Raw genomic sequence first — 25,692 nt, forward strand, 5'->3', positions numbered from 1 at the left:
AAGAATAATATCTGGTACAAAAACCTGGTTTTCTCTTTTGAATATTTACATCTGTAAATTATGCAAAAACTTTTTTAAAATGTCTGTTTCCAGATATTAAAATTAACCTACAGATGAATTAATATGTATATTTGCTCCCTTCCAAATCCTTCTTTTAGCATTACTAGAATCTTTTTCACACATGGTAACGATTGCCTGGTAACACCAATGTAAACAAAATGAGTTCAAATGTAACTGATGACATCCATTACAGAGATGGATCAGATTGGTGACCTACTTGATGTAATTCACCTTTAAAACAACTAGATTTAAAAATAGCATTCAAAACACACTCCATGCATTCAGTACAGACTAAATCAAAGCAAAGTGTAAAACTGATGGCTTTTTATTGCATGCAAACTTTCAACATTTCCTTTCTCGCGAATTTCTTTCCCACCCCTTGCGAAGATATTGGCCCCAATTTTGTGTTAATAACAATGAGGTTAACAGAGCTCACTGTTATTATGGAGTAAATCAGACAGCAACTTCTGGTGTCTGCACATGCACACTTTAATGCGGAAATCCAGAAGTTGCTGCCAGAAATATCCCAATCCTCCACAGGGTGCACTGTAACAATGTCAATCTCACTGATATAATCAGCATTGATAGATATGCAACAATAAATTTGGGGGGCATGCCCACTAGTTCCCACTAAAGTTAACCATAAAAAGCTGGTGCATTCAGGAGTAAATGAAATTTTAATGGTGTGATAAATGAAAATTATTGTCATACAGCCTCTCCAGTCTCGAAAATTTAATTTTATGAAGTTTTATTCCTTCAGAAGTTAATTAGCGTCGGAGATATTTTTAAAACTAATTTTGTCTCTTATCTCTCTCTTAATCCCATCTGTCTTTCCCAATCTTTATCCCACTTATTGTACATTGTTTAAATCCAATTTATACTTCCTTCTTTATACTCCAATTTGGACTCTATGGGCAGAATTTGGCCATCGGCGAGCAGGGGGCGGGGCCCGCTCGCCAACACGTAATATGACGCGGGATGATGTCAGGGGGGAACCCCAATGTTATCCCGCCCCATTTAAATTTTCAGGAAGGCGGGGGCACAGCCAAATCAGCTGTGCGCACGCCAACCTGTCAATGGCCAATTGAGGCCATTGACAGGATCATTTAAACAATTAAAGGACCTGCCCGTCCAACCTTAAAGTTGGCGAGTCGGTCAGGATTGATTGCTCCGGCGGGCAATAGAAAAAACATGAAACCTCATCCAGCCGTGGGATGAGGCTTCATGTAGGGATTTAAAAAGTTTAATAAACTTATAATGTAAATTATGAACATGTCCCATTTCATGTGACATTGTCACATGAGGGGGACATGTTAGGGAATTTTTTTTTCTAATTTTCATATTTTTAGAAGTGTAAGTGATTTCCCTGAGGCAGCACTTAGCCTCTGAGAGATGTGCGCATGCGCGAAAGAGCAACTCTCGCTTTTGGGAAAACCCCCCCCCGCCCGCACAGGAAGCGCACTTCCTGCCAGACGTCACATTGGGCGGGCCTTAATTCAGCCCTATGTCTCAGTCTGATTGGTTTTAAGAGCCTTAATGTTTATTGCCCTGCTCACATGCCACAGATCTCCTGTAGAGGGCACAGTTAAGAAATAAACCGTGGATTAGAGCAAGTCTCCACTCTAAAGTCCATGAAAACTATATGGCAGAGAGAATTCTGTGGGCGAAATGGTGAGCACCACACTTTCGCCATTGACTAATTGGTTCTATTGCTGCTTGACGCTATTATCTTGCTCAAGCAGTAAAGAGTAGGTTATACTCCAATGCCTTAGTAATAAAGGTTAGAAGTGAAAAAGTCTCACTGCAATTGTAGAGGCCTAGGTGAGACCATACCTGGAGGCATGAAGAATCAAATGATCTGCACCTGCCCCTATTTATGTTCTGATTATTCAATAGTGAGCCTGGGAGCGGAGTGACAGCAAGCTATTTGGCCTTGGGTGCATTATAATCAAACCCAACCCTCGTTGGACACTCGCAGGTGTACAATTGCTAGACGATAATCAGGATCAGAAATAACAATTCTTCCTTTCCTAACCCAGAGGGAGAGCAAACTGTTGTCCCAGTTGATATCAACTCACTGCTTCAAGGATGAAAAATTTGGAATATTACAATTTTCAGGAAGAAATAAACCATTGGTCCATCTATCAATCAACATTGCACAAAATTACCTGCATATACCTTTAAATTTAAAGGCCCTGAATTCTACGTGCTGACAGGAAGATGTCTAGCCTCTTTTAGAACCATGTGTTGCTCTCTTGCTTCTCCGCCTTCATTGCAAGTCTATTGCACAGGTCTTTATACTGCAAATAAATTTGCCTGAATTTCAGCATTTTCCTTTGTTGTCCTCAATTTGAAACTATAACCCATTGCTCTCAAATTTTTGCCAGGTAGAAAACATATCTAAATCCACATTCTCCAGATCCCTCAATTTTAAATGCTTCTATTACATTACTCACTTCTTTTCCAAAGAAGAGTACCAGGGTAGCCAATGTCCCTCAAGTGCTGTGTTGTGCCATTCATTCTATCACAGCATTAAACACTGGTTCACGATTCTAGATGCCAGCTTCTGAATTGGTGCAGCAGCCCAGCAGCAGCAAACAGAACCAAAACTGCTAAATCCACGAACAAATAATGGGCAAAGTGGAATAGAGATTTCACAGAAAGCGTCCATTAAGTGTCTATCAAACAGTACAATGGGAACTGCACCACTACAAACCATCTTGCAGCTAAATGGTGTTTTCCATTCAAAATATTTACTGGTGCAAAGGAAAATGGGACCTCTTTTTCATACTTTATTTAATTTGGATGTGCAACTTCCTCGTGTTGCTACGAGCACAGTTAAAAGCATACACATCTCTAGCTCTTCAGATGTGGAGCTAATCATTCCTTACAGTACACTCTCAAGCTGTATGGGGAAGAGATGAAAGAACAGAAGTGTCCCTGAGGAAAGGATAGATGAATCATCTGAATAAAATGGACAAGATTTGCTTAATTCATGTTCAACTGTGCATAAATTGACAGACTATGCAACAATAATAATCTAAACGGTGGCAGTGAATTGAAAAAACTGATTGCATGTCAAAGATATTCAGATGAGCTTGAAAAACCTAAACTGACAATTAGTATGAGGGATTCAATAAACACTGGGGAGTAGCTTGCAAAAATTTATGTTGTATCCATATTGAAAAGAAATGGCAGCCAGACCTGGATTACAACAGGTTCATTACTATAACTTTAATGTAATATAATGGAATCAATTATAAGTAAATTTGATTATCCACATTTTTGCAGAGGGGAAAATCCTGCCTTGTTGACCCCCTCAATAACTTTGTGGAACCGACAACCCAAATGGACTGTGGAGAACTCTATAGGATGGGTTCTTCCAAAGGGTATTTGACAAAATTCCTCATGAAGGACAATTAACAAAGCTCAAAGCTAAGAGTGTCCACAGTAAATCTTGAGAACGGACAACACAAAATTGGCTGAAGGGTAGAAAACAAGAGGCACCTGTTAGCGGAGTTACATTGGGGGTGGGAGGAGATGGTACTGAGTAGGATGCCTGCAGGCTTAGTGTTGGGACCATTACTCTTTCTAACTTACGTTATTGATGTGCACTCAGAAACTCAATCAAATCAGTCAAACTCGAAGATGATATTAAACAGGGGAGGGGGGTAAACGGGGAGGGTTGGGGAAGAGGCAATGGAATTGAACGATGCAACTCAAAAATTACAGAGCAAGTTGTACAAAATACAATGGGTAAAAAGACAAGTGTAAGGTTGTGCACATAAAAAGAAAGATGACACAAATTATCTATGATTTATGTTGAAATTGCCAAGTTGAATCTTCATAAACCCAAACTCAACATGCTGAACTAATGCAAGCAGTAATAAAAGTTAAAAGAATACTGAAATATGTCAGAGGAGGTAGTGATCAAATTGTACAACGCTCTAGTCAGAGTGCACCTTAAGTTCTGTGCTCAGTACTGGTTGCAGAAGAACAATGAAAAGATCCAAGCACTGAAGGCAGTGCAGAGAACAACCCGAGGCTGATTGCTAGCGTAAAAGATTCAAGCTAAGAGAGAACAGACAAGAAATTAAGGCTCTCAGCTTGGAAGAGACATCTGAAAGGTGATCTTAAAGGTATACAAAATAGTCAAGGGTGTAAAGCTAGATCTGGAATTATACTTTAAATTAAGATAAGGATTCAAACCAGTAAAAAATAAATTTAGGACTGGTATATCAGGAAGTTGTCTATAGAGCGATCAAAACAGGGCATCAATTTTCAGATAAAATAGCAGAGAAAAAAACCTTGAAATCATTGAAGAAACATCTCATTGCTACAATGTAAAGGTGAATGAACTAAAGTGGGTTAAATGGCTTTCCTCATCCATAACTATCTTGAAATTGCTCAATGCAAAACACAATATATATTATGTAATATTTTAACTACAAGTAATCTATCTTCACTTCCTTTGCTTCACCATTGGTGACCATGCCTTCAGCTATCTAGGCCCCAAGCTCAACAATTCCGTCACTAAACCTCTCTACCTCTTTTCATCCTTTAATAGCCTTGTTAAAACCTACCTCTTTTATCAAGTTTTTAGTGACCCCTCTTAGCATCAGTTTCTTTTTGCCCGGTCTCAATTTTGTCTGATTATGCTTCTGTTAAGCACCTTGGAATGTTTTCCTACATTAAAGATGCTATGTAAGTGCAAGTTGTTATTGCATTAGAAGCATATTAATAAAATAATGTAATATCAGAATCGGACAGAGAGGATTGATTCTTGTTCCACTAGATTGAAAACCGGACCATCTGTAGCAGTTCTATTCTTATCTACCCAGTTATAGCCAGAAAATCACTTGCAATGTATTCTCTTCCTGCTCTCACCTCTGAGTTCCTCCAAGAATCTATCCATGGCCCCTCTTATTTCACATCATCAGCAGCAGCAACTATGAACTTAATGACAGGTTTACTAATCATACTGGGCTCAACCTCACCACCACCTCTCTCAAGCCCCTTCACTGTCTCTGAGTTGTCACAATACTTGTCTGCCATACAGAACTGGATAAACAGAAAATTCCTGCAGCAAGAGTTGGAAGCCCGAAAATTATGCCTCCTATCTCCACCACAAACTTCATTCCCAACCACCAACTTCATTCCTCTCTTTGACAACTGTCTGAAGCTGAACCATGATTTTATCCTTCTCCTAACTCTGTAGCTTCCCCCAGCCCTGCAAGTCTTTGAGATCTCCACGCTCCTCCAATTGTGCAACCCCAATCTTAATCACTCCACCAATGACAGCCATGCCTTCAGGTTAGGCTTGTATCCACTGGAGTTTAGAAGAGTAAGAGGCGACTTGCTTAAAACATATAAGATCCTGAGGGGTCTTGACAGGGTGGATGTGGAGAGGATGTTTCCTCTTGTGGGAGAATCTAGAACTAGGGGGTCACTGTTGAAAAATAAGGGATCGCTCATTTAAGACAGAGATGAGGAGAATTTTTTTCTCCCAGAGGGTTGTGAGTCTTTGGAACTCTCTTCCTCAAAAGGCAGTGGAAGCAGAGTCTTTGAATATTTTTAAGGCAGAGCTAGATAGATTCTTGATTAACAGGGGGTGAATGGTTATCGAGGATAGGCAGGAATGTGGGGTTGAGGTTACATTCAGATCAGCCATGATCTTATTGAATGGCTGAACAGGCTCGAGGGGCCGAGTGGCCTACTCCTGCTCCTAATTCGTAAGTTTGTATGACTGTTCTCTAAACTCTAGAATTCCCTTCCTAAACTATTAGTCAATGTATAATTAAAGCTTGCTGTTGAAAACCACTCAGGGCTGAAGCATGTGGAGGTTATTCCTGCAGAACTGACAATCCTTTGTTGGAACCGTAACCACGGGAAATCTACTAAAATTGGCGTCCCTGGGTGGGCCTGAGTTTTAAAAATAACAGGTATTTGATTCTGACTTGAGAATTTCAAGAAATATTTGGTTGTGACCGAGTTATAAACGATAGCTAACCCTTAAGTAAACATAAATCAGAAGGAGATATTTGGTTATGATCGATTTATAGACAGTAGCCAACCCTAAAAGCTAAAGAAGTAAGAATGACATGTGCACCACACACAGATGTGGAAAAATGGTTAGGGTTGTACATCCCCATGACTGAGCAAACAGAAAACATAGAACAGTGAGGGGATTTGGTTAAAACACTAGCCAAAGAGCACCATCTCAAAAAGAAGAATTGTGGTTATGGTCTGGCTAGGACAGCAAATAATAAATATAAAGACACAATCAAAAACAGACAGCAATCACCGCCAGAACCTGGAAAATTCCATTATAGCAAAATAACCAAACAGATAGCAATTGCATCAAAACTTTAAAACATTCCAATCGGTCAAAAAGCCAAAAGAAAGCCTGACCTTGGTCATGTCAGTAGATTATCTTCAAGCCAAAGGTGCAAAGAAATACAGAAAATAGCAGCATGCGATGCAGAGCAAAAAGAGGAGTTTAAATAAAATTGAAACAAAAGGTAGAGGAGTTAACCAGTGTCTTAAATGGTGTCCTCAAACAACAGCAGGGGAAACAACATAGTGATGGAGACACAGTGAGCATTGATGATGTCAAAAAAAATAGGCAGGAGCTAGAGGTGAGTTGAAGCAAAAGAAAGGTATACAACTAACTTCATTTATCCACAAAATAGCAAGAGCAGTAATTCTTCATGGGAAGGGGTAAACCTTAGACAACTAGCAGAGGCTGTTAACAAGCATAAGCATGGTCAAGCCAGGGAGGAGGAGGACCAGAATCCAGAACCATAACCTCTTCAAGCTCCCCAGATGGTGATGTGATGAAGCTGGATGAGTATTAGAAAAAGATGTGGCAGGCATTGATACAGCGTTCTTCAACATTACCTGTGTGGGTGTTTGCTGACCTTCCCTCTGTGGTTTTGTCTTTGATGCTGGAAGTACATTAATTATTTTAATCAATGTCTTTTCTATAGACGTGTGCTGTTTTGGTTTTGTTAATTGCCTTCTCTAGATATGTATAAACCTGCGTATTATTTTTAATATACAATGAGTCATACTTTTGGTTTTGAATCGATTCAAACTGTGAATATTCCAGTCACTAATTTTGAGAGGACTGTTAAATATTAAAGGCGAAAACAAAAACATCTTGTGTGGAGTACAGAGGAACTCATACGTGATTATCAACAAATAAGGTGATGCCAAAGGAACCGCTGAAGCAATGCGAATGTAATGTGTTTATGTAAACATAATAAAACCAAATATTCAAAGGAAAATTAATGAGTAAAGTGAAAATTGAGCCAAAGTGGTTCACTCAGGTTCAAAAGGAGACGTTAAAACACTGACCATTACTAGTCAACCACCTCCCCATCAGGCCTGTCCTGTGCACGGCCAGTTGAAACGTACGAGCTGGGCTTACAAACAGCAGGCTTTGTTCTGTTACAAACCGCAGAGAACAAGACGTTTACAGGTAAAACCTACATGTTTTGGAGGACACTACAGGACAGAGGAGATTAGGAGGCTGTGAAAACAGCTCAGCATAGCATCAAGATAAAAGCAAAAAACTGCGGATGCTGGAAATCCAAAACAAAAACAAAAATACCTGGAAAAACTCAGCAGGTCTGGCAGCATCTGTGGAGAGGAACACAGTTCACGTTTCGAGTCCGCATGGCTCTTCAACAGAACTAAGGAAATATAGAAAAGGGGTGAAATGGTTTAAGGTGGGGGCGGGGGGGGGGGGGGGGGGGGGGCAAGAAGAGCTGGATAGAGGGCCAGTGATAGGTGGATATAACCAAAAGATGTCACAGACAAAAGGACAAAGAGGTGTTGAAGGTGGTGATATTATCAAAAGAATGTGCTAATTAAGGGTAGAAAGCAGGACGAGCAAGGTACAGATAGCCCTAGTGGGGGTGGGGTGGGGTGAAGGAATCAAAAAAGGCTAAAAGGTAGAGATAAAACAATGGATGGAAATACACTTAAAAATAATGGAAATAAGTGGGAAAAGAAAAATCTATATAAATTATTGGAAAGAACAAAAAGGAGGGGGAAACTAGGAAAGGGGGTGGGGATGGAGGAGAGAGTTCATGATCTAAAATTGTTGAACTCAATATTCAGTCCGGAAGGCTGTAAAGTGCCTAGTCGGAAGATGAGGTGCTGTTCCTCCTGTTTGCGTTGAGCTTCACTGGAACAATGCAGCAAGCCAAGGACGGACATGTGGGCATGAGAGCAGGGTGGAGTGTTGAAATGGCAAACAACAGGGAGGTCTGGGTAATGCTTGCGAACAGACCGAAGATGTTCTGCAAAGCCACCCAGTCTGCGTTTGGTCTCTCCAATGTAGAGGAAACCGCATTGGGAGCAACAAATGCAGTAGACTAAGTCGAGGGAAGTGCAAGTGAAATGCTGCTTCACTTGAAAGGAGTGTTTGGGCTCTTGGACGGTGAGGAGAGGGGAAGTAAAAGGGCAGGTGTTGCACCTTCTGTGGTTCTGTAGGGATCGTTCCCTCCGTGACACCCTGGTCCACTCCTCCATCACCCCATACATCTCAACCCCCTCCCACGGCACCTTCCCATGCAACCACAGAAGGTGCAACACCTGCCCCTTTACTTCCCCTCTCTTCACCGTCCAAGGGCCCAAACACTCATTTCAAGTGAAGCAGCATTTCACCTGTACTTCCCTCAACTTAGTCTACTGCATTTGTTGCTCCCAATGCGGTTTCCTCTACATTGGAGAGACCAAACGCAGACTGAGTGACCGCTTTGCAGAACACCTTCGGTCTGTCCGCAAGCATTACCCAGACCTCCCTATCGCTTGCCATTTCAACACTCCACCCTGCTCTCATGCCCACATGTCCGTCCTTGGCTTGCTGCATTGTTCCAGTGAAGCTCAACGCAAACTGGAGGAACAGCACTTCATCTTCTGTCTAGACACTTTACAGCCTTCCGGGCTGAATATTGAGTTCAACAATTTTAGATCATGAACTCTCTCGTCCATCCCCACCCCCTTTCTGATTTTCCCTCTCCTTTTTGTTTTTTCCCAATAATTTATATAGATTTTTTTTTCCCACTATTTCCATTATTTTTAAGTGTATTTCCATCCATTGTTTTATCTCTACCTTTTAGCCTTTTTTGATTCCTTCACCCCACCCCACCCCACCCCCACTAGGGCTATCTGTACCTTGCTCGTCCTGCTTTCTACCCTTAATTAGCACATTCTTTAGATAATATCACCACCTTCAACACCTCTTTGTCCTTTTGTCTGTGACATCTTTTGGTTATCTCCACCTATCACTGGCCCTCTATCCAGCTCTTCTTGTCCCCCTCCCACCCCCCCCCCACCCCCACCTTAAACCAGCTTACATTTCACCCCTTTTCTATATTTCCTTAGTTCTGTTGAAGAGCCATGCGGACTCGAAATGTGAACTGTGCTCCTCTCCACAGATGCTGCCAGACCTGCTGAGTTTTTCCAGGTATTTTTGTTTTTGTTCAGCATAGCATCAGCTTGGTGAGATAATAAAACAACACTGTTATGAGTGTGTGCAGCTCAAGCATGCGAATTAGTAAAGCCGGAGTTCTCACAGGAGTCAGGAGTTCTTTTGCTTTAACGGTAGCCCATAAAGGTGCAAATTTGATTATTTTGGACGTTCTGGAGGCAACAGGTAGTATTAATTGCTCGACGAAAGGGCCTGATGAAAGGTCATGGCATCCTGAAACGTTAACTCCATTTCCCTCTCCACAGGTGCTGCCTGATCTGCTGAGCATTTCCAGCTTATTTTGTTTTTGTTTCAGATTTCCAGCATTCGCAGTATTTTGATTTAGTATTAATTGCTTGCTATTTAATGTAATACTTTAAAATAGTACAATTGCAAGTACAATACAGTTATTTGTGGATGTGTGTTAAAGTTCGTTGCTTATGTTAAAAAAAATCACTGTAACATGCAGAGGTTAGTGTTACAAAAACGAAATTCTGCAGATGCTGGAAATGTGAAATAAAAACGGAAAATGCTGGAAATACTCAGCAGGTCAGGCAACATCTGTGGAGAGAAACAGAGTTAACGTTTCAGGCTGTGATGAAGGGCCAAAATTCACCCACGCTGCCTTTCTGTCAGCAAACTAAATGATTTTGCACACAGTGCTTTATTTGTATATTGGTTGATCATGATCCCATTCTTTTCGTGAAAGTATGTGCTGCTTGGCATTTTCATATTTTAAGTAGTGCATAGAAGCTATTTTCTTAAAGTAGATTACTAAATAAAATGCACGGGCAACTTTGAATCACTACCTGGGAACACACAGAGCAACCTTTTGCATCATAGAAGACATATGATTCTCTTGCAATTTCTGGTAATAATTTAAACTTCTTTCATACTGACGAGCGGAAGGAAAAAAAGCCTTATAATGAAAGCCTTTGTGACAACAGACTTTTAAGACAGCCCCTAGTTGTGTTCATTTCCAAGTACCATAGTAACAGCAGAAACAAATACAACATCCACACAACACAAGCAATTTATAACTTCAATTGTTCATTACTTCAAATCACTACCTGAATTGTTGCACTTCAAGTGCATTAACAAATATTTACAATCTGGTAATAAGTTAGCTAGGGGGCTACATTAAAATGACTTTGATTTTCTGTTCTACAGTGAGCATCAGCAATGCTGTGCATGCTTAATGAGTTCAACTTATCCTGTACATAACTAGGGCAGATCATCATGAGCTCACTGCAGTCAATTCCTCAAAAATATGAGGAGCTCCACCTTCTGGAGCTTAGGAAAAAAGAAAATGTCCTTCAGTTTGATTTTACCCTGAATAAAAATACCAAAATATTATCAAGCAAACATGATTTCAATGCAGAAGCACAGCTCAACTCATCTTGCAATTCCATTGTTTACAAAAATATATATTTGTCTATTTTACAATTCTTTGATTTGGCTACCAATCATCCCTGATAACTAAAATAAAAGCAAAATCCTGTGGATGCTGGAGGTCTGAAATAAACACAGAAAATGCTGGAAAGACTCAGCAGGTCAGGCAGCATCTGTGGAGAAACAACAGCGTTAACACTTCGAGTCGTATATGACTCCTCTACATAAACCCTAAACAGTCATATTCAATTAATATAAAATAATATAATCATATAAACAATACACAGGAAAGTGGAGTTGAGACCACAACCAGATCAGCCATGATCTTACTGAATGGTGGAGCAGGCTCGAAGGGCCGAATGGCCTACTCCTGTCCCTATGAATGGACTTTTCTTATAAGTGCCTTCAGTGAATGTTACTTTTAAACAAGTTGACTAGACCATGTGATGAAGAATGGTCACAATAGGAGTCCAGCCTGCTTTCATTCACCTTAGAAGAAAGTTTTCAATGTGTCTTTTTTTTTTTAAAAGGTAGGTATCTAAAAAATTAGTTAACCCACCAGGATAGCATTACACCTAACAGATTTTCTCAGTCCCAAAGAACCCCGCTTCTAATCAAATTCTCACTCTTTTAAGGCTTGTACTATGGGGTATAGTTCATCAGAAGTTACTCATAGCCCTCTCCCACATAACTTCAAAGCATTAAATCATACCAGGCAAGCGCTATCCTGCAAATATCAAGCAGAGAGGAGAGGTGGCTGTTTAAATGGATGGACATAAAACAGAAAGAGAAAGTTTATATTTTTATCATATCTTTAACAAAGAAAAACATCTGTGGTGTAATCAGACATAAGCAGACATCAAGCCAGAAGGTGAGATATTAGGAAAGCTCAACAAATGATTAGTCAAAGAAGTGAGTTTTAAGCAAGATTGTAAATTAAGAGGTCTTAAGACTTAAGTAGGGAATGCCAGTGTGTGGAGCTTACACAGCTAAAGGCAAAGCTGTCAATAGTTGGGCAAGGTAGGGGGAGATGGGTTGCATATATAGGGAGGGGCAAAAAAAAATAAAAAAATGAGGATTTGAATTTTAAATTGTCAGCATAGAAAGATCACAACCCAAGGTAGGTTGCAAGGACGGGGGTGATGGGTGAACAGAGCTTGCTGCAGGGCAGGATACTAGCAGCTTCAGATCAGCTGAAACTTTCAAAATGTTGGGGATGGAAAGCCAGGGGAGCATTCAAATAGTTGAGTCTGGAGGTAAGAAGGCATGCATAAGACTTTCAGCAACAGATGGGTTGTGGCAGGAGAGGAGGAGGGCAATGTTACAGAAGAGAAAATAGGCAATCTTGTAATGGACACAGTAAGGGATTGGAAGTTCAGCTAAGCATCGAAAAGGCCAGTGAACAGGTTCAAACTGGTTCAAACAGAAAGAGGCAGAGGAGAATCAGAGGTATGGTTACAGGGCATGTGGCAGGGATCACTGTCAATGGTTTTGGTCTTCCCAATGTTTAAGTGAAGGAAATTGCAGCTTAGGTTGGACAAGCAATCCGACGCCATAGCTGCCAATGGATGGCATGAGGCAAATAGTGGAGGGGTCAAGTGCCCTCAGTTTACACTCAAGAATATGTTCTCAGATGATGTCACCAAGGGGCAGCATGTAGTTGAGGAAGAGGTGGTCAAGAATAGATCCGCGCAGACTCCACAGATAGAGGGGTGGGCAGAAAAGCCTTTGGTGATGATGTTCCAGCTAGGATTGGACAGCTAAGAGTGGAGAACCAAGCAAGGGTCCTTTTACCAAGCTGCCTTTAGAAGTGACTATCGTGACCATACTTCAAAAAGTACTTAATTGCCCATAAAGTATTTTGCCATGTCCTGAGGTTGTGATGGGTGCTATAAATCTTTCTTTGATTTCAGTATACAAGAGAATTCCTATGCATCATTCCAGACATCAACTGTTGACCCAGAGTATACAATGCCAGTCTACCTAAGGAATAAGATCACATTTCAGATCATAGGAGGTACAGGCTTGCCTATTAGAGCTTATATGTTGGACAAGCCCAATTGTTACACAGTATGTTTAAAAAAAGCTGAAATTGACAAAGAATTAGTTACAGCCTGTATAATAAACCAGAGTGCTATGAAATGAAAATGTTTCTCTGATTCCAATTGTGATGAGGAGTGTATTAAAAGCAAGAGATTCCAATTTCTTAACCTGAACAAAAAACCTGGATATGTCCATCACTCCACAATGCCACAACTGCTAACATTTACTATGATCAGTACCTGGATCACATCAACCATTACAGATTGCTATTTTAGATCAAGTACCAGGAGAATCTAAAAGAAGATAAATTAATTTGTGCAATATCTGATTGAAGTTCTAGTGCAGAAGTAATATATCTAGCTTTGATTTTCAGACTTCCCTTAGGAAGAAGCTCTAGAATCTTTGAATCCAAACAGGATCACAAAAGGTTCAGGGGTAATCATGGATGGAGCTAGGTTTCACTGTTGTCCTGTAGGCAACTGTCAATTTTCACACACCAAGCTCCCGTAACAGCAATACAATAGAAAACCAGCTTTAAAATGATCTGTTTTGATCATGTTGATTGAGGAGTAAATGTTGGCCAAGGCACCAGAAGAACCTCCTGCTCTTCTAGGAGAACTACCATGGGATATTTTTCATCCGCCTGATCTCAGTTTAATGTTTCATCCAAAAAGCAGTTTCCCCAATAGTGAAGAACTCCATCATTGAAATGTCCGTCTGGATTATGTGCTCCCGTCCTTGGAGGTAATTTTAACTTTTACCACCGGGTTAAAAAGGGGCAATCATGCATGGGTAGGCAGTTTTACATCTCACTGGATTTTGAGTCAGAAGCAAGAATGTTACCAGAGCCAAGCTGTCACACGGAGTAGTACAGGCCAAACGTATGGAAGTCTTGTGGTGGTATGGTTCCTTTCTCTCTGTGTTAGTTGTAGATATCACAATGGGTAGTTTTAGTCAGTAGATACAGCTGATACTAACAACTGAGAATCATTGCAAATCTGTGAATCATGATCAATGTTACTATTGTCACAGCTAAATAGTTTGAATTAAGGGACGAGGCCCTCAAAATACCAGTAAGGACGGTATTTTTTCTGATTTGGTGGCCCTAGTGTTAACCTTGATTTATTATCCAGGAATCAAGGAAACCTAGCAGGGAAGAGTGGAGCTTGCTTTATTTCTTTGAAAGCTTATTTAATGGTTCATCTCTTGTCACAGCACACAGAGTTAAAGTTAAAATTGCAGTTGGCTACATGGAAGACATGACAGTCTGTCTGATGTTCATAAGAACATAAGAGATAGGAGCAGCAGTAGGCCATTCGGCCCTTCAAGCCTGCTCCACCAGTCAATAAGATCATGGCTGATCTGATTGTTGCCTCAAATCCACTTTCCTGCCTGTCCCCCAATCCCTTGTCGATCAATAATCTGTCTAACTCAGCCTTGAATATATTTAATGACCCAGCCTCCACTGCTCTCTGGGAAGAGAACTCCAAGGACTAACAACCCTCAGAGAAGAAAGTTGTCCTCATCGCCATCTTAAATGGGAGACCCCTTATTTTTAAATCAGTGCCCCCTAGTTCTACATTCCCCATGAGGGGAAACATTCTCTCAACATCTACACTGTCAATCCCCCTCAGAATCTTACATGTTGCAATAAGATCATAAGTAGAGAGGTGCCTTTGTATATTGCTGCTTTCAGATTTGGATGGGAACCTGTTTCATAGGACATTGAAAATATTTGTTACAGACCAATGAATGAAGCTCTGTGTTAAACGTCAAACTGAGAGTGGTTAACCACATAATATAGTTATTAAGAGTTATAATACATGAGCACTTGGTGTGCAGAGTATTATATGGGAATAATTCAACCTCTAGTCATCTTCCATCAAATATGAAACTGTTAAGCTCCAACAGCTTATATGGCACATTTAAAATAATAAAATATCCCAAGGTGCTTTAAAGCAAAACTCGACATAGGAGATATCAGGGTAGATGACCAAAAACGTGGTCAAAGAGATAAGTTTTAAGAAAGAAAGTGGGGTAGAAAGGTGGATACGTAGAGAGGGAATTCCAGAGTTTAGGGCCTTGGCAGCTGAAGGCACAGCCACCAATGATCGAGCAATTAAAATCAGGAATGCTCAAGAGGCCAGAATTAGAGGAGCACGGAGATCTCAGAAGGTTTTTTCAATTCAATCACGGGATGTGGGTTTCTCTGGCTGGGCCAGCATTTATTGCCCATCCCTAGTTGCCCTTGAGAAGGTGGTGGTGAGCTGCCTTCTTGAACCGCTGCAGTCCCTGTGGCGTAGGTACACCCACAGTGCTGTTAGGAAGGGAGTTCCAGGATCTTGACCCATCAACAGTGAAGGAACGGTGATATATTTCCAAGTCAGGTTGGTAAGTGACTTGGAGGGGAACTTCTAGGTGGTGGTGTTCCCATCTATCTGCTGCCCTCGTCCTTCTAGATGGTAGTGGTCGTGGGTTTGGATGGTGCTGTCAAAAAGGCCTTGCTGAATTCCCGCAGTGCATCTTGTAGATGGTACACACTGCTGCTACTATGCGTCAGTGTGAAGGGAGTGTTTGTGGACATGGTGCCAATCAAGCGGGCTGCTTTATCCTGGATGGTGTCAAGCTTCTTGAGTGTTGTGGGAGCTGTACTCATCTAGGCAAGTGGAGAGTATTCCATCAAACTCCTGACTTGTGCCTTGTAGATCATGGGCAGGCTTTGGGGAGTCAGGAGGTTGCATGATTCCTAGCCTCTGACCTCTGACAATATTTATATGGCTGGTCCAGTTCAGTTTCTGGTCAATGGTAACCTCCAGGATGTTGATAGTGGGGGACTCAGTGATCGTAATGCCATTGAGCATCAAAGGGAGATGGTTGGATTCTCTCTTGCTGGAGATGAGCATTGCCTGATACTTGTGTGGCGTGAATGTTACTTGTCACTTGTCAGCCCAAGCCTGGATATTGTCCAGGTCTTGCTGGGTTGTGGGGCTGGAGGAGATGACAGAGGTCGGGAGGAGCAAGACCATGGAGAGATCTGAAAGCAAGGTTGAGATTTATTTTTGAATTTTAAATGCCGCATTTCGAAAAACTCTCATCCTTGAAATGGTTTTTAAATGCCTCATTTTGAAACCATTTTCAAAAATGGTTCCCGGCCAATGTAGATCAGCGAGCACAGGGATTGGGGACAAAAACAGAATTACCTGGAAAAACTCAGCAGGTCTGGCAGCATCGGTGGAGAAGAAAAGAGTCGACGTTTCGGGTCCACACGACCCTTCAACAGAACTGAAGTATAGTTAGGAGAGGGATGAAATATAAGCTGGTTTAAGGTGGGGGGCGGGGGGAGAGAAGTTGAGGGTGGGGTGGTTGTAGGGACAAGCAAGCAGTGATAGGAGCAGATAATCAAAAGATGTCACAGACAAAAGGAACAAAGAGGTGTTGAAGGTGGTGATAAAGGACTCGGGTCTGAGTGAAGACACAGAGGGCAGCAGATTGGGGGGGGGGGGGGGTGACCTCAGGTTCACACAGTGTGAGTATACTCAGAATGTGAGGATAGCCCCCATGTATTGGATGTGACAATTTTCAACCAGGTGTTTGAGGAGAAACGCTCTGCCAATCCTGAAATAAAAGAACCTCCTGACCAAAAACAAAACAGCTGAGAGGACCCGTCAACACACACACACACACACACACACACACACAGTGTGTCCCTGTGTACAGGAGCCAGAGGGTCAGAGAGGCTGTGGAAATGCAACCACACACCAGCCTGTCCGGAACAATGAATCCCCTCCCCTCCTGATGCCTGTGCAGTGAATAATATACCGGGAGGGGGCGGGAGTGAGTCCCTAGCAACCAGCCGGGCCTTGCGTCGGTCTCTGGTCCCTGGTCCCCACCCCCACACCCCGGGGCCCAGGCTCCTCTCCCTCCCCCCGCAGCCTCACCTCGGTGAAGATGTCGTGCAGGTAGCGGAAAGGCGGCTTGCTCAGCAGCTTCTCGGTCAGCGGCGGCTTCTTGATCACCCTCCCCAGCGACTCCTGGGTCCGCTTGACGAACGGGCCGCTCATGGCTCTGCCTCTGCCTCCTTCTCTCCCTGATCTACCTCATCCGGCAGCGCAAGTGCGGCGAACGGCGGATACGCCGATCGCTTCGTGGTGCCCCAACCACCACCACCACCACCAAAATCGGGCGCAAGCACCTTCCCACCGCCCCCCTCTCGCTCCCTCTCCGCCGCTGCTGCTCAGCGCTAACCGCCGCCGCGCGCCTGCGTCACCGCGCGAGCCGGCCGCGGCGTGACGCGCTCGCCTAGCAACCGCGCCGCGCCCCCACGCGCCCGCCTGGCAACCGCGCTCCCGCCTAGCAACGGCGCCACGCGTCCGCCTAGCAACCGCGCTCCCGCCTAGCAACCGCGCCACGCGCTCGCTTAGCAACCGCGCTCCCGCCTAGCAACCGCGCCACGCGCCACGCGCCCGCCTAGCAACCGCCGCGACAGTTGGGAGGGTCCGTGGCCCCAGTGATGACGTCACTGGGGCTGCCAACCCACCCGCGGGGCCCAGGCTGATGCTCTGGGTGCGCAGGTTCGAATCCCCATCAGGGCAGCTGGTGGAATTTTAAATTAAATCAAATCTGGAACTGAAAGCTCCCCCCCCCCCACCTTGTTATTGAAATTTAAAAGAAAACCCCACCCGGTTCACCAATCTTATAGATAAAAAAAACAAAACAACTGCGGGTGCTGGAAATCTGAAACAAAAACAGAAAATGCTGCCCAAAAAACAAACTCAGCCGGCCTGGCAGCATCTGCGGAGAGAGGACAGCGGGGTGAGCGTCTTCAAAACACCGACCTTCTTCAAAACACACACACAGAAACTCCTGTCTCGCCAGCTTCGCCAATCTGCCATCCTTGGCCTGGCCCGGCCGACACGCGTGACTCCAGACCCACGGCAACCTGACATCGCCTCGTCTAGCCACTCGGTTCAAGGGCAGTTAGAAATGGGCAACGAGTGCTAGCTTGATCAGCGATGCCCGCATCCCACTGAAGAGTAAATACAAAAAGGTGCAGTTCACCTGACCCATTGGGCCAGCCCCGCCTGCTGCCTCTTCCCAATTTCGTTCACTACCTCTTCCCCTTCCCCTTCCCTTCCCTTCCCTTTCTCCTCCCCCACCAAGTTCCACATTCTCACTGGTTTGTGTGCTACCGCTTCATCTACTGTACTTCATTCGTTGAGAAACTCCACTCCCCCCTGCCAAGATGCAGGGTCACATCAAAAATTGGAGAAAAAAAAATTTTAAAAAGTCAGAAAGGGGAAACCATAAAGTGCTGCAAAAAACTCAGCAGGCCTGGCAGCATCTGTGGAGAGAAAGACAGAGTTAACGTTTCGAGTCCGTATGACTCTTCTTCAGTTCTTTCATCAGCAGAGGTTAGGCGATGGCCAACCTAGGTTTTAAAAGCTTTATGATGCCAAAAATATGAGGGGAATCGAGGGATGGTATCCTAGAAAATAAGCTTTTCCTTGCACCGGTTAAAGAGCATGAAAGCAGTGTTTCCCAGGCTCAGTTTTGCAACCTGGGAAAGCATTGGAATTTTACAGATATTAAGAATTATTGATAGGAAGAAAACATTTAGTTCAAAGTGAGGAACCAATTGAGGCAGCTTTAGTAATGCAGATATAGAAGTTCAAGGGTTAAAGCATTAAGAGTGGAGCAAATAATAATCAGAGGCGAATAATAATCAAACTTGCGAAGGCTTTGAATAATTGAACAAAACAACATAAGGGATATGGAGCCAAGGCGGGTGAATGGAGGTGGAGGACACAGATCAGCCATAAATTAATAAAATGGCAGATCCGGCTTGAGGGGCTGAATGCTTTACCCTTTAAAATATGTTCCTATCTACATTCAGCAACATTATTCAAAGATTTAACATGTACACTGACAACACCCAGCACTACCTCATCACCATCTTCTCGAACCCTTCCACTGACTCTGTTGTAAGGCAGATTGTCCTGCATCCAGTTTTGAACGAAGCAACAATTTTCCCCAATTAAATATCTCTCAACACAAACTCCATTCCTAGTCACCAATTCTATCCCCCTCCCTGGCCACTGTCTCAGGTTCAACAAGACTGTTCACAACCTTGCTGTACATGAGCCGAGCTTCTGACTCCATACTCACTCAGTCATGAAGAGTGTTTACTCCCAGTTCCATGACATTGCCTGTTTATATCATTGCCCTAGCTTATTTGCTGCCAAGACGTTCACCCATGCTTTTGTGACCTCCAGACTTGACCATTCTAATGCTCTCCTGGCCAGCCTAGCTTCGGTCACCCTCTATAAGCTTCAGCTCATCTAAAACTTTGTCACCGAAACCCTATCCCACACCCAGTTCCCTTGTGCCCGCAGACCTACTTTGGCTCCTGGTTCAGCAATGCCTTAATTCTAAAATTCTCATCCTTGTGTTCAAGTTGCTCCATGCCAACCGATATCTCTGTAACCTCCTCCAATACTACAACCAAGATCCTCTAACTTTGCCTCTTGCGCATCACTCAATCCATTTACCCTGCAATTGGTGGCCATGCCCTCAGCCACCTAAGTTCTAAGCTCTTCAATTCCCACCCTAAATCTTCTGCCCCCACTTCTCTCTTTGTATCTCTTCTAAAAGTTTCCTTAAAACCTTCCTTTTTTTAAAATTTATTATTTCATGGAATGTGGGTGTTGCCAGCTAGGCCAGCATTTATTGCCCATCCCTAATTGCCCTTGAGAAGGTGGTGGTGAGCTGCCCTCTTGAACCGCTGCAGTCCATGTGATGCAGGTACACCCACAGTGCTGTTAGGGAGGGAGTTCCAGGATTTGACCCAGTGACAGTGAAGGACCTAGCAACTCTTCTTAGTCATCTTTGCTAATATTCGTTGAATCAGTGTCAATTTTTATGCTGTTGTAAAGTGTATTTAGATATTTTCCTGTTAAAGTTTCTATACAAATACAAGTCATCATTATTCATTTACTGTTTAATAAACATTTTTGGTATTTAAAGCCTAATATAAGGTCGAGTGTGAGGGTTACACTTCTGAAGATCCTTTGGAGTCACAATATAGAAACAGTAGGTGAAGTAAGTGAAAAGATTAGTTCTCTGTTCTGTGTCCAGTTTTGATTCCATCATAGAAGAAGGCCATAGTGTTGAATCCCAGTTTAAAACAACTTGACTAGGTTCTATTTATGCGGACAAATTGGTGTAACTGGATAGGTTAGGGAAGACCAGGGTTCACACTGGTGTGTTATGTAAAGACAGGTATAGATAGCATGTTCCTTAAAATGTACCTTGTGATATCAGGTGGTTCTTCTTTTCCAAGAGAATAACAGACCTCTGGAACCTCTGGCTTGTGCAATAAACTCTGATTCACTATCTCCAAGAGAGAGCTGGACCTGCTTCTGGCTAGGCCAGAGATCATATCCTACAAGAGCTTGAAATATAAGCCATGTGTGGGCTCTTTTCTGTGATTTTCTGCCTCTCTCAAGAGACAACATGCTTTCAGGTCAGTAAGAAGTGTCTGAATCATGATGCAGAAAGCATCACAACTGTACGCGGCAGGTTAGATGGACCAGTTGCTTTTATCCTGTTCTCCATTTTTGTATGCTTGTATTTAATCCCAGGTGCACTACAATATTCTACTGAACAAGGAAAGTGGGAACACTCATGAGGACTTAGGGGGTGAGGGATCACCAATGTGCCAAGAGTATCAGAAGAAAAATGGTACAAAACAAATTAATACCTATTCCTCCCGATCTTTATTATGACTGGCAGCAAGACTGGACATTCATAGACAGTTGCATGACCTGCTATTTGTAAAGTTAGTCACCTAACCACATCTGTGTACCAATGGTCAATGACGAAAACCTGCGGGGAAACATTTTTTTTCAGGTTAATTAAAATTAACAAGATATTATTTTATGGGACATCACAACAAGGTAAAACATAAAATCTTCACTTTTTTTTAATGCTGCAGTAAATACAGCATTATTTTGTTATAAATTGAAAAATGCAGCTGGTATCACCAATTAGAATCCACTGCAAAATATACAATTAAATGATGAAATGTGCGTAATTAAATGGCTGCATTTGTTTAGAAAATGCAGAATTCATCATTTAATTTTACATTTGCAGTGGTTCCTAGGTAGTGATAGCAGCTGCCTTGTTTAATTTATATTTCTCTCAGCGAAAACTCATATTAAAAACAGGGATACTGGAAGAACAGTCTTTAAGTTTCAAGTAAGATTCTGTATAAAAGTCCCGAGTTTAAATATCTTTATTTAGGTAGGGTGTTTTTTTCAGTAACATTAAACACAGTTATTCTAAAATAATATGCGAGTTAGTTTAATCTTAAATTGTACATATTTCTTGGCCCTAGCTATGATATTTCACATCACAGCCAGATGGGCAATAAAGATAAAGAGGTGTTCTCCATATTACATGTAGAGATTTATTTACATTGCTGTAATGTATAAGGAGAACTTCCATTTTATCTACCTGCAGTGAATAAGAAAAATACTAATCATCTATTTTACAAGATGCAATCAAAAATACTGTCTCAGGAGAGCCTTGCAAACATCTTCTCGAATTGTACACTTGCACACTTCCCCCAGTTCTTTAAGCCAGCACTATCATAACTCTGCTGGTGATTTTTAAGCGATGACATTGACACTGCAGTTTCACATCCACTAAAATGAGGTTGAATTTACATTTGATCAGCAAACCTTCAAAGATTGCAGAGCACAGAAAGATGTTTTAATGTATGGCAATTGTTAGGATCCTATTAGGGACAGTTAATGCTTAAAGAAGAAATCTGAACACCCAGTAATTAACAGACAGAACTACGCCGCAAGATTTCACATATTTAAACAAAAACAAACTTTACTGTTTAAACAAAGCAAGTGCCACTATCTTAACACCATCGTTTATAAAAACTTATGCTATAAACTCAGTTCTACTTGTTAGACCCCCCCCGCCCCCCCCACCCCACACCCAAGAGTTCCCTTATCTCAAGAAATCTTGAAGGTTCATTCACTTCTATAGGGACAACCTAAAGGTATGCCACAGCACTGCAAAAGTCACTTTGATTTCTCTTCAGTGGTCCAGCTATTCTCCGAAGAAAAATTCTATGGTGATCCTTCCATTGCCTTTTCGGTTACACGAGCCTCCAACTTTTCTTTACAGACCTCAAGGCTGTGGATACCTCAGCTCCTTGCTCAGGTTGTTGGCAGATACACAGCTACCTCCCCACTGCTTTCCAAGCTAACTCTGCTGACTGCATTCTGTCACAACTCTCTGTGAGGGCCACTGTTCATTTCTTCACCGGCTGCAAGCTAGAGCATATCTTCCAGCTGCTTTTTCCTCACAGAATCCAAACTGAGATTGAGCCCCATGCAGTGAATGATAAGGTAAGTATTTTCTTTGCTTAAATGCAGGCCTGACTAACATTCATTTCCTTTGGCTCTCCCCACTCAGTGATTAGCAGCCTACACAAGACCAAATCTGCAACTTACTCTGTTTATTCCCAAAGTGAATTGCTTGCTTCTATCAGCAAACACACACAGACATAAATTAAACAAAAGAACCTTCTAACCAAGGCTCCACCTTGAATCACTATCTCTAGGAAACATGGCATGCTTTGGGATGGTTCAAACAGAAATGCAAACTAATTATTTTACCTTCAATACAACTCTTTGATTCTGTAAACCATAAGAATAATTTATATTGCTAGTGGAGTTTGCGATCCCTCTCCCAGAATTGCTGGCCCTGTTAAGGAAATCCTTTGTTTACAACTTGGTTTTACTTTCTTTTGATCTGGGAACTACATAAATGATTTAAATATTTTATTGAAGTAGGTGTAGACCTGCACCCAGGACGTCTTGTGGGGCAGTGGATAGCATCCCTGCCTCTGAGCCAGGAGTTCCGGATTCAAGTCCCACTCTAGGACTTGATGGCCAAGGAACATGTGATCATAACGCGGCCAAACAGGTTGAGGATCAACTTGTAAATCCTTCCAACAGACACCAATGGCAGGCGGTAACAGCGGGAGAGATTGCTGGTCAGCCATGTGATGAAAACAAATTGGAGCGCCTACCATCACTATCAGCACCTGGCTACAACATGCATATGAAAGTGAATATTGTGTCACGACTGACTGGGAATAGTGCGCTGTAATATCAAACCCCACAATGTTCCATGAACTGTGACAAATGTGAAAACTTTGACCAAATCACCAGATTGCCCCAACTGTTTAATTTAGGTTAACAGAATACTGGCGCCAGGTTTGTAAACTTGATAAGCAAATAACCATTTCTTGAACAAATTGTCTTTAACTAATGCCAAAAGAAAGAAATATGAACTGCTAACTTCTAACTCAATTACTTAAACTCTACCCCTTCTTAAACCCCTATACACAAACACACACATAGGACACACAAAACATGGATTTTAAGGGTGAGATAGAACAGTTCAATAACACCAATCTGGAGTACAGGATTAGATGGGTTGATTTTGATTGATGTCTTCCAAATTCCTTGCAGTTTGTTGTTGATGACATGAGGTGGTCTCCCAGCACTTTCAGTCTGTGGTTCGTTGGTTGAAAAACTTGCTTTCCAATGTCTCTTCTGGTGGTTTTTCCCCTTTCCCTCTTGACAGGGGTTTTCAGAGAAAGCAGGTTACAGAGACGTGTGGGATAGCCAGCTAGCTTTTATGGCAGAATTGTTGGAATCTTAAAATCACAGGAGAGAGAGGTTTTAGGTCTTCCCTCTTTGCAGGCTAGGAGCTATTCTGCCAGCATTGTTACCACACAAAACCCTGGTCAGGAGCCAATTAAAATGCTGTTGTCAGGCAATTCCCCTTAGTCCAGAACCCCTTTCTGGCACCATCCTTTTCTCTTATGGCACCCTATGTTCCAGGATAGCAACATTGTAGATATTTCTCATCCTGCTCCAGTAAACATGTCTTTCAACTGTAGCCATGGTAGTTTTTTTAAAAGCCACAGTCCAATTTTAAAGCTACAGTCCAAAAAAAAAAGGTTATTTACAATTGCCACAGCAACTCTGTCTCCTTGGGGAAGTGGGTAACAGTTGGCTGGTGTGGATCAGATTGGTGCCAACAACATGGGGTGTGAACCCTGTTCCAGCTGGGGTGGATTTGGGACCTGCCTCCTTGCCCTACCCGTATGTGGATGTCATAGTGCTGTGGGTTGGACCTGCCTTTGGGCGGAGAACTCAAGAACAAATATACCTTCTGGCTTTATTACAAGCCCAGAGATGTTTATATTCATTGTTTATAAACTTTACACCTCTACATCTGACCTTTTAAGATAAACATAGGCTAGCTTTTAACTAATTAACTCCGAGCTCATTTGAATTACATTACTTCAGGGTCGCTTATCAGTTTTTTACTCAGAAGTTTCCATTTATTTACGGTTAAACTTTAATTCCTGAAACTAAAAGTTATATTCCAGGACATTTGAGTTATGAACTAGATATTCATAACACTACATGTTTGTATATGCTTATAAGTATAAATCTGTATAAATATATTATTATTTAGTTTAGTACCACATATTTGTTATATATATGTTAAAAAATGTGGAAATGGCATACCATTTCGAGCCTTGTGACATGAGAAATACTTTGTTAATTAGCTAACTGGATAACACACAATTGAATTGAAAGAGAAATTAATAATAATTCATATTTTATTATATTTGTAGCCCAAGAAAAAGCACTGAAGTTACAAGGTGGTATCACCTTTGACTGTGTTAAATATTCAAAGGAAAATCGGTTGTTTCAAGGATAATTGATTTCCTCCACCCCACCCCCCAATAATAATAAATATGGCACAGGTCACAAAATGTAAAAACAGAAAGTGCTGGAAAAACTCAGCAGGATGGAGAGAGATTTGTGCAGAGAGAAACAGAGGTAAGATTTAAGTGTTGTGACCTTTCATTAGAACTGGAAAAAGTTAGACATAACAGCTGTTAAGTGGGTGAAATGAGGGAAGGTGGAAAAAGGACAGATGGAGGGAAGATAGAAAACATTAAATGACAAAAAGAGTTGGTGGGGTAGAGGCAAAGGGACTGGTAATGGGACAAGTAAGGAAATAAAAGATTGCCCAGAGGAGGTGGGAGTGTAGTTCCGAAGAAGAGTCATATTCAACTCAAAACATTAACTCTTGTTTCTCTCTCCAAAGATGCTGCCAGACCTGCTGACTATTTCTAGCGCTATCTGTTTTTATTTCAGATTACCAGCATCCATAGTATTTTATTTTTTATAGTATTGAGGTCTGAATGTAAATCTGTTAGAGAGTTCTGCTCCAGTAACGCTAGAGGGCAACAGGAAGCTTAATATTTGCAGTTTTTAATCCAGAATCTTGCAGCAGTTCTGGCAATGAAAAGCTATAAACTGTGATTTTTCTTCCAGATGTTGATGGATTAACTATGTCTTTCTAACATTAACTGCAGTCATTTCATGTTTCCAGCATTTACAATCTTTCATTTCATTTTGACCACTAGATTAGAAATAGCTGCAAAGATAAGAATGTGCTCAGTGGACTAATTAATGATTTAAGGTGGCAGGAAACACCATTGAGACCTACTTATTCTGTGAATCAATTGATCAGTATCACAAGGAGTGAAAGCATTTGTTGTCATCTTGCCTGTGAAGTCACTTTGACTGCAGCAACTATGTGGA

The 25,692-nt window shown here is 42.0% G+C and overlaps 1 protein-coding gene across 7 annotated transcripts in view; it reads right to left on the minus strand.

Annotated features, from left to right (window-relative positions):
- The window catches only part of traf3ip1 (TNF receptor-associated factor 3 interacting protein 1), a 131,045-nt gene extending 113,631 nt beyond the window's left edge, over nt 1-17,414 (minus strand). For 6 of the 7 annotated variants that reach the window (XR_013577908.1, XM_078551430.1, XM_078551427.1 and 3 more), the window contains exon 1: nt 16,915-17,414. Coding sequence is in view for 6 of the 7 variants with exons in the window: in XM_078551430.1 (XP_078407556.1) it covers nt 16,915-17,037 (123 nt within the window). In the remaining variant the exon portion in view is untranslated. The remainder of the gene's footprint in view (nt 1-16,914) is intronic. The other variant, XM_078551431.1, reaches the window with a different exon arrangement.
- Nucleotides 17,415-25,692: the final 8,278 nt, after the last annotated feature.

The sequence above is a fragment of the Cetorhinus maximus genome, chromosome 11 (assembly GCF_964194155.1).
Source record: "Cetorhinus maximus chromosome 11, sCetMax3.hap1.1, whole genome shotgun sequence".
Classification (NCBI taxonomy): Eukaryota; Metazoa; Chordata; class Chondrichthyes; order Lamniformes; family Cetorhinidae; genus Cetorhinus; species Cetorhinus maximus.